The sequence below is a fragment of the Notamacropus eugenii genome, chromosome 1 (genome assembly GCF_028372415.1).
Source record: "Notamacropus eugenii isolate mMacEug1 chromosome 1, mMacEug1.pri_v2, whole genome shotgun sequence".
NCBI classification, from domain to species: Eukaryota; Metazoa; Chordata; class Mammalia; order Diprotodontia; family Macropodidae; genus Notamacropus; species Notamacropus eugenii.
This window is the reverse complement of record NC_092872.1, coordinates 517,597,761-517,613,056: the sequence shown is the minus strand read 5'-3', so window position 1 is coordinate 517,613,056 and position 15,296 is coordinate 517,597,761. Positions and strand designations below refer to the sequence as shown.

Sequence of the window (15,296 nt, the reverse complement as noted above, 5' to 3'; positions counted from 1 at the left end):
CAAAGTGCTCTCCTTCCTCACAACAGTCCCATTAGGTAGGTAGCACAGGTATTTTTGCCCCATTGCAGAAATAAAAAAACTGAAGGTCAGAGAGGATAATGAGATTAAAACCATGAGCTAGAGGGTCAAAAGAATATATATTATGAGTAAACTCATCTTAAGAGAGGTGAGGAGAAACAAAGGCCCCTTCCTGGTTGTTTCCTCTCTGTTGGAGAGTCCCAACATTCACCCTCTCCATTCTTTGATTTCCAGTTCTGTATTCCCAAATCACTCAGTTGCTTTTTGATCCAGATTTATCTTTTCTTTGGTGCGTTCAGTGTGGCCTCATGGAAAATGGATGGAGGTAAAAGGCGGAAGATTTGGGTTTAAATGTAGAACTAATTTTCTGATGATCTGAGTTTCCCAACAATGAAATGGGCTGCTTTGGCAAGAACTGGAAGGTTACAAAAGAAGACTGGATGACCATTCACTGGTGATGTCATAGAAGGAATTTATGCTTCAGGTGGTTGGACAGGATGAATTCTGACATGCTAGGATTCTGTAAGTCTCATTGCCAATCCCTTCCCCGTGCATAGCCAAAGAAAGCTTCAGGAGAGTTTGTTTACATGGAAAAATCATAAACTCACAAATTAAAATTGGGTTATGAGCAAATCAAAATACCCACTACATAACTAGATGACTTCAGGCTTCATAAATATACCCTGGTCTGGCTAGTCCTCTCATTTTCTTATATTGCTCCTGCCTGTTGCCATCAATCATTTTTTTCCAGACCCAAAGGCCCTAGAGAGTACACAGACCCTCCCCTCTGGAATGGCATCTTCCTATTCCATTTTTTCCTTTACATTGACTTTTGTCCCACCCACCTTCTGGGTCCTATATTGTAGGATCACAGATTTAGAATGGGACTTTAGTCCAAACCCCCTCGCATTTTAGGAACTGAGGGCCATAGAAATTAAGCAATGTGACAAGGGGCCTACTGCTTGTATTATTTGTTTCAAAATTTACACCACAATCTGAATCTATTTGGCAAGCTACACCAATAATTCACTGGTCCCTGGCACTCCTCTGACACAAAAATCAGCTTTTCCCACCTTGAGAACTATGTCATCTCTCTCTCTCTCAACCAAGAAGACAGTACAGAACATACAAGCATTAAAAACAATATGGACAACAGCCCAGGATGTGCCTGAGCCAATTCATTCTGGCTCTGGAGAACTGATTGTTAAATTTTCAGTGTGAGCTCTTATATATCAGAAACCAGCAAATACTACAAGTCAAGATTCAATGGACTATTTTGATAACTAACTAGACTCGAGGAGGTGATGGAGAAAATACTAACAATACAGATTAAACTGAAAAGTATGTCCACCATTTTCAGAGAGTCAGTTGTAAAATGCTTACCAATATACCCCTGACTACAATCCACTGGCTATAAGCCCTTTAAAAATTTACAAAGACCATCTGCTTCTTCACAGAGAGGTTTTCGAATGATCTGTGCACTTCATTTATCCAGGCTCTTTCCATTCCCCCCCTGCCCCTTCCAAAGAGTCTGATCATCACGAGTTGTCTGTTAACATTGTTTATGGGCCAAGATTCATGATTTGAATAGGAACTCCAGAATATTGACCTTGAATGCGAAAGTTGAGTTCCAGCCTTAAACATCAGTGTTCCTGTCTTAGTGTAGTGGAAAGAAAGCTGGATTTGGAAACAGGATTTGAGGTCAAATCTAAGCTCTCCTCTTTATTATCCATGTGATCACAAGCTAGTGAATATCTGAGGCTGGATGTGAATCCAGGTCTTCCTGACTCCAGGTCCAGCATTCTACCCACTGTGCCACCTAGTCACTTCAGTAAGTGTCAATTCAGGATTTGAACCCAGGCTTTCCCAATTCCAAGTCCAGAGCTCGGTCCACACCTCTATGTTGCCCCAGACTCCATCTGGTTCACCCCTAATTGAACAAGAATCTACTCTGTTCCTAGGAAATGCTCATTCAGTCTTCACTTAAGGTGAGCAGGATCCCCCTACCTCTGAAAGCAGCTTATTAACAAGAATAACTTTTAGGAAGATTTCTGCCAAATGGAGCTAAATCTGTCTTTCTGCAAATTCTATCCCTTGCTCTGTAGTTCTGCCCTCTGGGGCCAAGTTGCACATGATAGCCCTTCACATACTTGAAAACGACCACATAAACCAAAAGGCTTGGACTAGATGACATAGGTTGATCCTATGCCCCCTTTCCCCCCATATAATTTGTTCTGGCTAAACATTCCCAGTTCTTCATCAAGTCCTCATGTGGCATGATTGCAAGGAAGGCCCTTCGCCATCTGGATCATTCTCTTTTGGATGCCCTCCAGCTTATCAATGTGCTCTCCTAAAATGTGGCACCCAGAACTGAATATGCTAGTCCAGATGTCGCCTGACAAGGGCAGAATACATAGAAACTATTGCTTCCCTTGTCGTGATTCAGCCATGGTTATCGTTGACTGTAAAGTCAATGGGTTAAGTAGTAAGTTAAGTGACTTGGCCAAGTTCATACAGCTAATAAGCAGAAGAGTACAAATCAAAGCCAGGTCTCCTGACCCCATGTATGGTGCTCTCTCTCCCTTACCCTACACTGCTCCTCCTCTAGTTTCCCATTCCCATAACAGGGAATAGATAAGCAGTGGGCCTTATCCTTAAAAATGGAAGACTCAAAGAAATTCAATTCAACAAGCCTCTATTAAGTTATTGCTACGGAAGCAACCTGGTGTAGTGGCCCTTAGAGCCAGGAAGATCTGGGTTCAAGTCTTACCTCTGGCACATCCTGGCCAAGTGACTCAGGGCAAATTACTTAACATCTCAGTGCTCTTAGGCAACTCGCAGAGATTAGAAGATGCTGACCTGCACTGGTAGATGGGAACAAGCATTTACTAAGTACCTACTATATGCCAGGCACTATGCTAAGCAGTTTACAAATATGATCTCATTTGAAGTTCCTCACCAGGAGCTAAGTGCTGCCTACTAGGGATACAAAAATAAGATATGGCACAGGTCCTGCTCTCCAGGAGCCCTATCTATCTAATAGGGGGGAAGGAAAAGTCCACAAATAATTTTGACATAAGGCAAAACAAGATAAGTCCAGGCAATGTGAGAAATTTGATCAGAGGGAGATCACTTTCACTGGAGGCAGGAGGCATGGGAGAGGAGGAAAGAAGCATTGAAATCCATGACTACCTTCTGCCATGGGAATTTGATTCATGGCACACAACCTGTGTAAGGGTCTACCCTAACCACCTCCTCTAGGCATAGACTTGGGAAAAACATAGAACTTTAGATTTGGAAAGGCCCTTAGAGGTAATAATACTACTGTTCTTGAGCTAGATTCATATTTATATGTCAAATTTATGGAGCCTTTCAAGGTTTATAAATCTCCTAATACATCTATGAAATAGGTGTTACAACTATGCTTATTCCTGTTTTACAGATAAGGAAACTGAAACTCAGAGAGGTTCAATGATTTGCTCCCAGCAACACAGCCAGTAAGAGGCAGAACCAAGACTGGAACTCTGGTTCCTGGCTTCAAGCTTTCATGAGTCTTCTCAACAATAACCTGTTTTGACTAGTTTCTAATTGAGGCACAAATCTCCTCCAAAGTATCATTAACAAGGGGTTATCAAGTATAGCACAGAAGAAAGAGACCTGGAATTGGATTTAGAAAACCATGGTTCAAATCCCAGCCTTGCTGCTCAATATCTATGTGACTCTACATAAGTTGCTTCCCCTCCCTGGGTCTCAGTTTTCTCATCTGTAAAGTGAGAGGGTTGGACTCGATGTTCTCTGATGTCCCTTCTGACTCCAACTCTATAATCCTATGTACTTCAAGTGGCAGAGAACTCACTAACCTCTAAGGTAGCCCATCCCATCATCAGCTGCTTCTAATTGTTGAAGGTTTCTTTAACTGAGCCAAAGTTCTTTTCCTTGGTTGCCATGAGATTGTCAGCAGTTTCCTGGGAACAGAAGTGCTCTCCATGATACACCTGTTTCCAAGAGTTATGTTTGAGTCATTTTCAGCCCCACTAAAAGCTGAGTAATTAAAATGCCCCTGTTGACATCTTCAGCTCATCCATGTGATGGACAATCCATCACATCTGTTGTATCTCCCACTTTGGGAGGTTTAGAGATTAGTCATTGAATGACCCGGTCATTAAAAGAGTAGTAACAGATGACTTTTTTGACAGAGGTTAGACTGGGTTAGGCATTTGGACCTATAATTTCCATCTAATTACAGTCTTTAGCTGGGCACCTATTTCCTCTTAGTTTTCCAGTTTCCCAGAATATCACCTTCCCCTGTGAATTGGTCCTATAATGTCCTCAGCCAGCAGGTGAATCCTATCTTCTTGAAGGACTCACCCTGGAGGAGAAGGCCACTCCTCCATGGCACAGTGGGAATAATAGTAATTCACATGTCTATTGTGCTTTAAAGTCTATGGAGAGCTTTCTTTCCAACACCCAAGTGGGATATGTAGTGCAAACATTAATATTCCTGTTCTGTAGTTGAGGATATAATGACCCAGAGAGGTTAAGGGACTTACCCAGGGTCAAACCTCTAGCCAGTGTCAGAACTGGGCTTGGAATGGAGGTCTTCTAACTCCAAGGAGAATGTTTTCCCCACTACACTATGCTGAACAAGACCCAGTGTTAGGAGATCAGCCCTACCTTTATCACCAGTATATGATAGAATATAAGCTCCTTGAGGTTAGGGACTTTCATTTTTGTCTTTGTAGTACCTGACACAGAATAGGTGCTCAATAAATGTGGATTGATTGGTTGATGAAGGAATGGAGGGGTCATGATCTTCATTGGTGTAGAAAATACCCATAAAGCCTTAAAATAATAATTTTTTGGAAAACAATAATATTCATTGGTCTCTGTAAAGGATTACACCCAAGATTGCAACAAATCGCTAGGAAAATTGAATACGCAAGTGGATCCCCAGTGTAAAGCAATTTCTGGTAGCCCCTACCCTGTATAATACACAGACACTCTCTGGCTCATTCTCCTGCCTTCTCTGAGTAACATTCTAGCCATGTGATTTCTGACTATCATCTCTAATTTCCAAAAGGAATGACTGAATAATGCTTGTCTCCAACTAGTAGGCCAAAATCTAGTGGTGGACCTCAAAATGTTAATTGTTAGCTGGCCATTTCAGCTGCCATTGTCAGCCCTTTCACTGTTACCATGCTTCCAACTTTTGCTGTTATGTCTAGTGAGTCAGGGAGTCACCCCATGTCCTCTGTGCTCAGGGTCTTTACTGTCATCACACTTCCACTGCATCCTGCAAGTATTCCCTTTACAGCACCAGGAAGGGATAAGAGCTGATGATATTTGGATCCTTGGAGAGTAAGTGATTTAGAGGAAAGCCCATAGCACACTGAATGTTAGAAAGGGACCTGGGAACACAAAATGTCTAAAATAAACGGAAAGACTTCTAAGGCTTCAAAATAAGTAGTGATCTCTCAGTTACCAAATCCAGTGGCCTTTTCTCAGTCCTCATTCTCCTTGACCTCTCTGCAGCCTTTGACACTGTTGATCACTCTCTCCTTCTTGATACTCTCTTCTCTGTAGGTTTTCAGAACACTATTTTCTCCTGGTTCTTATCCTACCTATCTGACCACTCCTCTGTCTCCTTTGCTCCTTTTCCAGATCATGCCCTCTAATCCTCAGGGTTCTATCTTGGTCCTTTTCTCTTCTCCTATTATAGTACTTCACTTAGTGATCTTTTCAGTTCTCATGAATTTAATTGCCATCCCTGTGTTAATGATTTTCAAATCTACCTATCTTTTCCTAGACTTTATGGTGATCTCCAATATCACATCTGTACTACCTTTCAGACATCTCAAACTGGATGTTTAGTAGTCATTTAAAACTAAACTGGAAATTATCTTTTCTTCTAAAACTAGACTTTCTCCTATCTTCCATATTACTATAAAGGGCAACATGATCCTTCTAATTGCTCAGGCTTGCAACCTAGAAGTCATTCTAGATCCTCATTATCTGTGTCCCTCCCCCCATATCTAACCTGTTGCCAAGGCCTGAACATTTCATTTTTGCAACATCTCTCAAATATGCCCCCTTCTTCCATTTCACACTGCCATCACTCTAGTTTAGGTCCTCATCACCTCATGCCCAGACTTTTGCTTATCTAGGTCAGCCTGCCTCAAGTCTCTCCCTACTCCATTTGGCCTCTAAAATGATTTTCCTAAAGTACAAATCCAAACATGTCGCTCCTTCCTCCTACTCAATTAAACTCAATAAATTGCCTACAGGATCAACTACAAAATTCTCTATTTGGCATTCAAAGTCTTTCATAACCTAGTTATCCCCTACCTTTCCAGTCTTCTTACACCTTACATGTACTGTTTGATTCAGTGACCATAGCTTCCTGATTGTTCTACAAAGCATTTTCTCTGGTTCCCCCACCATACTTGGAACATTCTTCCTCCTCATCTGTGCCTACTGACTTCTATGGCTTCCTTTAAGTTTCAGATTAAATTTCATCTTTTAGACGAAACCTTTTCTAACCCCTCCTAATTCTATTTTCTTCTATTAATTATTTCCTATTTATCCCGTCTATAGCTTGCTTTGTATATATTTGTTTGCATGTTGTCTCCCCCATTAGATTATAACTCCTTCAGGATAGGGACTGTCTTTCTCTTCTTCTTGTATCTCCAGTTCTTAGCACAGTGCCTGGCACATGGTAGGCATTGAATTAATGTTTATCGATTGAAAATGTTTGTTGATTGATCATTGAGTCTAATTGCTTCATTCTACAGAGGAGGAAACTGAGGCTCAAATTAGGGGAATTGACTTGCCCAATGTCACACAGCCATTTAATGACTGAGATAGACATGGAACCCAGAAGTCCTGACTCCCAGTACAGTGATGAAGACTTCAGCTACATCCATTGAAAAGTAAAGGCAATGTAGATCCCAGAGAGAACAGGGAGCCATCCTCATTGGTCTAAAAGATGGCCCAAAACAGGAGCCAGAGCTATAGAATAAATGCTAACACACTACCATGACTGGAAGGATTGGTGAGTCCCAGGAATAAGTAGACATAGGAGCTAAAAGAATTACAGAAGCAGGAGGGAAATGCTAAATAAAATTACAACGAATATTTCAAGGAACAGAAAAAAGATGTGCAAATATATTCACAACCAATAGGAAATAAAAGAGAAAACTAATTCATTACAAGAGGTAATGGGAATTAGAGATAAGTGATAAAAGAGAGAAGGTTTATCAAACATTCCTCCCTTTTAAAATTTTTTCTTCTTCTATGTTATGGGAAAAGATTTCAGAAGAGGCCACTTTCACAGCAATTGTATCAGATAACAAGGGAAATCAGCACTGGATTAGCAATGGCTAAAGTTGGAGAAGATGAGGAGAAAACCAGACAGTCACAGGGATGAGACCCAAGTAACCTAGTACCTCATGTTCTGTAAAGAGGACAGGAAGAGAGCAATTAGTGAAATATTACTCGTTATTTTTAGCAGCTCTTTGATAACAAGTCAAGTACCTCGAAAATGTGAGACACCGAAAAATTGGCAAACACAGCATCATTATCCCAAAGACAACGGCAGTCAGTAAGGCAGCAATGAGTAATGACGGCAGGAATCAGCCTTGACACTGCCTAAGGACCAGCCTGCGATGGGCAAGGGAACACCTTGAGTTCTCTAATTTAATTGGGCCTGCCAGTTGCTGACTGATCATAGGATTTTAGAGCTAGAAGGGACCTTACAGAAGCCTCAGTCCAATCCCCTCATTTTACATAGGAAAAAACTGATATCTGAGGAGAAGCCGTAGGATGTCCAAGGTCACACAGGAGGTTGGCAGAAGGGGATAGGACCACTTCCTTAGATTGAGAAGCAAGATGAAACTATCATGTTGGTCTGAGGCTGAGGAAGGATATAAGAAAATAAACATCTTTATAATAAGCACCATCATGATGTAGAGAAAAGAGCACCAGACTGTGAGTCAGGAGACATGAGCTCTTCTCTCTACTCTTTGTATGTGTGTGTGTGTGTGTGTGTGTGTGTGTGTGTGTGTGTGTGTGTATGTCTTTGAGCTTTATCTCCTCTCTGAACCTCAATTTTCTCATCTATAAAATGGGGGAGTTAGACTAAATAATCACTAATGTCTTTTCCAACTCTTCCTTCCTACATTTCTATGGTTCCCAAAGATTCTTCATAGATTAGGAAGATTCTCCTGATCAGGGGGCTTTCAATTACATCTGGAGCATTCTTCAAAACAACCCTGAGGTAGGTGCTTTGCGTATTACTGTCTTCATTTTGCAGATCAGGAAATCCAGACTCAGAGAGATGAAATGACTTGACTACAACCACACAACAATGTCACAGCATTTGCCTGCCTTGTTAATGATTCCCAGCAGTACTGGCCCCAAGGCAACTCATCTCCTTTCCCTTTTTGCTTGAGGACAGCCCAGTTCCAGACATTTGTTGGTATTATAAACTTTGAAAAGAACAAATTGGAATGGCCTATCAGAATTTTTAAAATTAAGCTCCCATATGGTTCTTAGCATGAGAGGGCAGATCAGGCTACATGAAGACTGGTCAGAGTTATTGGGAGAATTTATCCTGGGGAAAAAGAAGAGTTAGGGTGTACACAATAGCTAGTTTTATATATTTGAAGGTCTGTCACATGGGAGATGGATTAGCTTGTTCTGCTTGGCTGAAGAGGACAGAACTAAGGAAAATGGAAGTTGTGAAGAGACAAAATTAGGGTTGATGTCAGGAAAAAACTTCCTGACAATCAATCAGAGCTCTCTAGAAGTAGGCTGGGTTGCCTGCCCCCTCCCCATACACATGGAAGAGCTTCACCCTTCTGCTCAGCTGGCTACCTGTCCAATATTTGGTAATGGGGACTCTTGTTCAGTTGAATTACATAGTCTCTGAGCCCCTCCCAACTCTGAGATTTTGTGGTTCTCCAGAAAGTAAAATCTTGTTTTAGTAGTAGCCACTTCCAAACTCCAAATACCACTATCTCAGTGGAACTGACCCTGCTAGTGGAAATTATCAGCAATTGTCACTTCTAATGGATTTGACAGCAAGGGTTTCTGCTTCAATTCCTCTCCATGATAACAAAATATCCCTGACCCCCTTCCCTGATCAGCTATGGACAGTTTAGCTACCCAATGAAAGAGGAGAACCTGGCCTAACAACATCAGGAAGGAAGCTTAGTGTCTTCATCAGAGCCACTTCCCTCTCAGTGGCACAAGGCTAGGTTCTCTTGTTTTCTTCCACCATTCAGTTTCCCAGAACTCATGCTAGATTTCTGAAATTCCCAAGTACTAGATTAGAAAATGAAGGATAGAGGGGGAGGAAGAAAGGAGAATTGAATTAGATAGGGTTGGGAAGAGAGAGATAGAGACAGAGACAGAGAGACCATAAAGGTGGGGATTCCCATATGTGGTGGATCAACTCAGTAACAGCTTTAACATCCTCCTTCTTCAGCTTCTTTACAGCCTAACCCTGGCTAAAGAAAATTCCACAGCACAAATTTATCAGGAATGAAGATAACCAGTTCTCTCCAGGAACACATAGAGGTCACAAGGGGATTAACCCAAGATGCCTCTTGTAAACCCAAGTGGTCAATGAACTCCTGACAGATGCTGACCCTTACCAAGATAGGAAGGTACCTCTCTTCTCCCCTCCCTCATTCTGAAAATGGAAAAGCACAAAATGATAAGAAATTTAGAGATTTATTGGCAAGTCAAAATCTAAAAGGAACACCCTACCTCACACCTTGAAATAGCAAGATAAATCCACTGAGCCGAAGTAAGCATCTTACTGGAGGCTTTTTGGGCACGAACTTTCCAAGACCTGCTACTGGATTACGGTCACAGCTTCAGAAATAAAGAGGTCAGTGCATAAGAGCAGGAAATGAAAAGAAGAACTAACCCTAAGATGGGATAGTTCTTCTTTGGGGCAAGAAATCCCTAGGGAGCAAACCATTTTAGTCAGTGTTTCACTCCCCACCCCACCTCCTTTACTTTCCCAGTAAGTTTTAGTGGGAAAAACATTCTTTTTCATATCTGACCTAGAGAGCCAATTTTGTGATTGATCTGGTGGAAAAGGGAGAAGCTTTCTCTCCCACCAATGTGTGATTGAGGAAAAGTTCAGCCTCTTAAAGTAGAGAAGGGAAATGAAGAGGGTGAGGCTGTTGTTTCTGCTGCCCATTGCCATCTTACAATTCACAATCTGCTTCTCAAGTATCATTCTCTTTCCTTTTCTCTTTCTGTCCCTCATTACACGGAGTTCTCAAAGATAGTTTCTGAAGCTGCTTTCCTCCTCCCCTTTTGGGTATGGCTTTTCCCCCAGGAAGGAAAAGACTTTCCCTAGCCCAGGCTTACCTTGGCAGCCACAGAGGAGTTAGGTTTCTCCAGTAGGTCCCATAACTTCTTTCTCTTTTCAGCGCAGCATGTGTTGTCAAATTCCTCTCCCTCTCGCTCTCGCAGGGTCTCTGCCTCTCTCTTCAACTCTTCATTCATTTGCTCCTTTTTCTGGTGGTACCTAGCCTGGCAGCAGGATTCTAGGTAGATCTCATCGATGCCCCAGTAGTCCAGTTCTTGGCTGAAGGAGAGCGCACACATCTCTTCCATCATGTGCAGCTTGCCAGTGCGGTAGAAGTTCAGAATGGATGTGAAGGCTCCCGGATGACGGTCGAAGAAATATTCATTGCCGTCCAGGCTGTAATCGTCGCAGACGTCCATGAGTGAGTCGTGAGTGTTACAGTCTCTGAGTCGACCGAGCCGTGTTCGGGGTAGGCGGTCCAGGGTCCGCCACAGGACCTCGTGGGCCAGTCCCCCGACGTTCAGTTTGACTCGACGGGAGCATGCCTTGCTCCGGATGATCTCCATAGGGTCCGGCGGCAGGGAGGTGGTGGAACGCGAGCCATGCTTCGTCATGCCCGACGGCATCGCGGGTCCGGCCGCCGCCACTCGCCCTCCCTCCCGCCCCCCCTTGGCCCAAGTGAATAGATCAGTAAGTCCGACCTGCAACCGGGAGGGGGGCTGGGAGAGCTGGAGCCAGCCCCCTGGAGGGAGGTCTTTGTCAGCGGTGGCTCCTCCTCATGAGTCCCCCTTCACCTCCATCCCGACAGCTGCAAGACAGGAACAGAGGTACAATTCATTACGCCTGGGCAGAGGCGGCCCCACGGACCCCCAGCCCAGTCAGAGACGTCCCCCTCCCTCTTCCCACTGTTTGTTGGTCCCAAGGCCGCTCTGTCCACCCAGTCAGCCGCACGCTTGAGCCTCCGGGCTAAGAGGCTCTGGGCTGAAGGCGGAGCGACCAGAGCGCTGTCCCTCCTGTTAGTGCTGAAGCCCGCCTCCTTCCTTCTATTCCTACCCAGAGGTCGGGGAGGGGGGGCAGGATTGAGGCGGTACGCTCAGCCTCAAGTCTGTGGCCTGGATCCTGAAGAAGACCGGGTGGAGGAGGTTCGGGTAAGTGCCCCTGAGCTCCAAAAGAAAACCTCCCCAGCAGCTCAAGGCAAAGCGGCTAGTTCAGCCCAAGGGCGCTGTCCGCCCCGTCGAAGTGCTGAACCTAACGACTTTGGGGCCTTCCATTAGAGGCTGAGAAAGACGTCAGGGACACTGTTAAAGGAAAAACTTTGTGTGTGTGTTTTTAAATAGTTTCCTTTTTTGTTCCAGAAAGCACTATATGATGAGAGGGTAAATTGGTTTGGGGTTTCCTTCCCCTTCCCAATTCGCCTAGAGATAAGGCAGGGACAGAAAACTAGAAGAAACTGGGAGCAGACTGGGTGTCCAGACAGTGGTTATGTTGGGTCTCTGGTCCCTAGATTTTCCTCTAAGGGAACACGCCCCACAGCTCCCGAGACCCCTAAAGTCTCTAAACCTCACACCTTCCCCATTTTCTGTGACCTCTAAACCCCGGGGCACGCCGCCCCAGCCCAACAGTGCCCTGGCCAGAGGCAAATGAGAGCTAAAGGACCTTGGACCTCTTATGTCTTACAGATACAGACGCACAGATACACATAGACAAACACACAGGCACACATAGGGGTGGGGGAGAGGGAGCAGGAGTCCTCCCAGGCCAGCCTCATTTCTCTTCCTTTTTCTTTCCCTCCCACCTCCGCGGATCACTCCTCCTCCTCTTTTTCCCTCCTGCAGATGCTTTTTATAACTCCGGTTCTGCGCGTTTCCCCGAGCCTGGGGGTGGGGTGGGGGGGGGGGGGAAGTGGAGGGAGAGGAAGGCGGGGAATTGGGCTGCATTTTCTGCTCTTTCAAATGTTTTTCTCCTCCTCTCTGTCCTCTTCCTTCCCGCGCACCCTGGGGAAGGGGAAGACTCTCTGACCCCGACTGCCTCGACCCATCCGTGCCCCGTGCTCCCAGTTGTTTGGGAACGGTGGTGTTCCCCTCCCCCCCTCCCCGGGCTCCCGCAGGTTTCCTTCTTTCTCTCTCTCACCAACCCCCCCCCCCCCCCCCACCCCGGTTGCCCTCCAGGTTCAGAGAGGAGCTGAAGACTCTAGGTTAATCAGCAAGTCAGCTCCTCCCCGCCCCCCCCCCCCCCCCCCCGCCCCTATCCCTTGTCTCTGGCCAGTACCCGGCCTGAGAGCGCTGCGCTTGGACTAGGGACCAAAGCGGAAGGAAAGCATCCCCCTACCCCCCCCCCCCCCCACACATATACACTCCACCTCTGCCCCTCAGCGTCCTAGCTTCCAGCAGATCTCTCCTCATACCTCCAAACCCCCCACCTCCAACCTTCCATCCTTGCTCAGCCTCAGCGTCAGCTCGGTCCCCTACCTCTTCAGCGGCAGCCTCCGGTCGCCAGGGCCCTGGCATAGTCCCTGCCGGCTCCCGGCGCGGGTGGGAGCCAGGCGGGCGGAGCTCGCCCCCAGCCCGGGGGCCAGGGCTGTGCCAGGCCTCCTTCCCTCTGCTGGGCAGCCGCTTGCTGCTTTCCCCTTCGCCTAATCCCGCCAGCAAACGCGTCTTTAATCTTCAGTATTCGAGTGCTGGGTCTGGTGAGTGTGTGTGTTTGAGTGTGTGTGTCTGGGTTTGTGTATGTAGCTATAAGAGGAAATGCAATTGAGGGGGGAAAGGCAAGAGAAAAAACGAAGCTGCAGGCTTGCTGGGGGGACTCAATCCGGGCTGCTCGACTTCCTCTCTCGGCTTTCCTCCTGCCGCCTCTTCGCGGAGATCAACAAGTCTGGTCTGAGCCTCGGCTATTGCCTGCAATTCTGTCCCGCACTTGTTTGGAAAAGCCTTGGAAGTTGAGCAGACAAGAGAGGCCAAACAGCGCCACCTCCAGGAAGGAAGAGAGACCGAGGGCCGCATTAACTCTTGACTGGCCAGGCAGAAAGGAGAGCGCATGGGGTTTTTTTCTGCAGGGATGGGGGTGGGGGAAGATGGTCAATTCCATTCACAGAAATCACAGAATGGAAGAGCATGAGAGAATGTTAGAGGTTATTTCGTGTAATCTTGTCACTTCATAGATGAAACGACTAAGATTATGAGGGGATATAACTTGCCCAGTTAGTGGCAGAGATGAGACGCCAGCCCAGGTCATTAGACTCCAAGTGTGGTGCTTCCCCTACACTTTGCTTTCTTTCAATTGTGCTAACCTGCTGGTTGCACTTTCTCTCCAAAGCTACTCTGAAAAATTAAATTACATTAAAAAGCAACGGGTCAGATTTCAAGCCTCTTAGCCTGGCATTCACACAGTTTGGTCCTATCCTACCCTGCATCTTTCCATACTTATGCATCAGGTAAACTGGACAATTCAAATATATTCCAAATGTATGAAAGACTTTCCCCTCTCTGACGTTTTGTTTATCCCCTTTTTTATATAACTGAAATGTTTTTCCCCATATGCTTGGTATGCCCATCCCAGCTTGCTGAAATTCTACTCAATCTTTAAGGGTCTAATAGCTCAGATGCCATCTGCTCTACCAACCCTTCTCTGATCAACCTCTCCCCCTCACCCCAGACCCCAGGCTGGAAGTGATTCCTCTCTTCTCTACTCTCTCAATAAAATGAGGAAAATAGACCATCTCAAATGTCCCTTCTAGCTCTGACCTGCTGCATTCCATAATCCCTCCTAGCTCTGACATTTTACATTCTGTGTTCTAAGGACATCTCAATTCCAGCATTTACCCATAAAACAAAACAGTTTTTAAAAAAGTTTTCTCTCTGGTGAGATCATTGTCACAGGTTTGATACTTATATCACAAAATGAAAAGTTCTTCCACAGTCACAGACTACACAGCTCATTCTAGCCAGTTTCATCACTTTCATTACATGGGAAAGTATTTGCCTTTTTTGTGCTACATTTAGCTCTGAAGTTAAACCAGTGTTGATGTACAGATGCTTAATAAATGCTTTTTTGATGATGTTAATCAATTCGATTCCTTGCTCATGAAGGTTCTGGATATTATACAAAGAAGCAGATGTAGGCTTAAGGAAAAGAAAAAACTTCTTAACCATTAGAACTTTTTAGAAGTAGAATGGGCTGATTTCAGGAGGTGGTGGGTTCCCTGTCACTGGAAGTTTGATAGACACACATCAGGGATGTTGTAGAGAGTATTTCTGTTCAGGCTAGACTAGGTGTCCTCTTGTTGCTGCTGTAGGCTGTTGTGTTCATCCTTTGGTCTCGAAGAAGACTATGACATCTGAGAAATGATGACATGACTTGCACTTGACTTTGTTTTGAATGAGGGAGGGCTGTGCAAGGTCACCAGCCTCACTTTCTCCTCCTGAGCCATCTGGATCCAGTGGCCAATTATTCATCTGGATGACTAGAAGATATCTTCCAACTCTGAGATTCTATTATTCCATATTTTTACCTATTCACTTTCTCCCCTTATACTTTGTCCAAAAGTTTAAACCACCTGGGAAGTGCCTTAGGACACTCACTGATGTCAAACTCAAATAAAGACCTCCCTAATCTGTACATAAGGTTCTCTTTAGTCCATATATTGACTTATTTGAAAATATGTTACCTATATTTTAGTGTATTTTTATTTATTTGGTTCAATATTTCCTAATTGCATTTTAATCTGGTTCAGGCAGCACTTGGTTAGGAGTGCTGTCTGCATGGGGTCCATGGACTGCCTATTTGACACCTATGCCTCAGGGACTCTTGGGCCAAGGAGAATACCTGACAACATCCTCTCCTGGGCTTCAAGGCTAGACAAGTGGTTTGGGGTTTCTGTCTGGTCTGTCAGTCCATCTAAGTCTTTGGGAGCTGAGAAACATCATTTTCTCAAACATAAATCTTTAAATCTAAC

General features: G+C 44.8%; 1 protein-coding gene across 1 annotated transcript in view; it reads right to left on the bottom strand.

Annotated features, from left to right (window-relative positions):
• KCNB1 (potassium voltage-gated channel subfamily B member 1) overlaps positions 1-13,250 on the bottom strand; it is a 121,663-nt gene extending 108,413 nt beyond the window's left edge. The window contains exons 1-2 of the mRNA XM_072633591.1: positions 12,814-13,250; positions 10,405-11,153 (exon numbers count right to left, since the gene is read on the bottom strand). Coding sequence (XP_072489692.1) covers positions 10,405-10,971 — 567 coding nt within the window. The 5' untranslated portion in view covers positions 10,972-11,153; positions 12,814-13,250. The remainder of the gene's footprint in view (positions 1-10,404; positions 11,154-12,813) is intronic.
• Between the last annotated feature and the right edge of the window lie 2,046 nt (positions 13,251-15,296).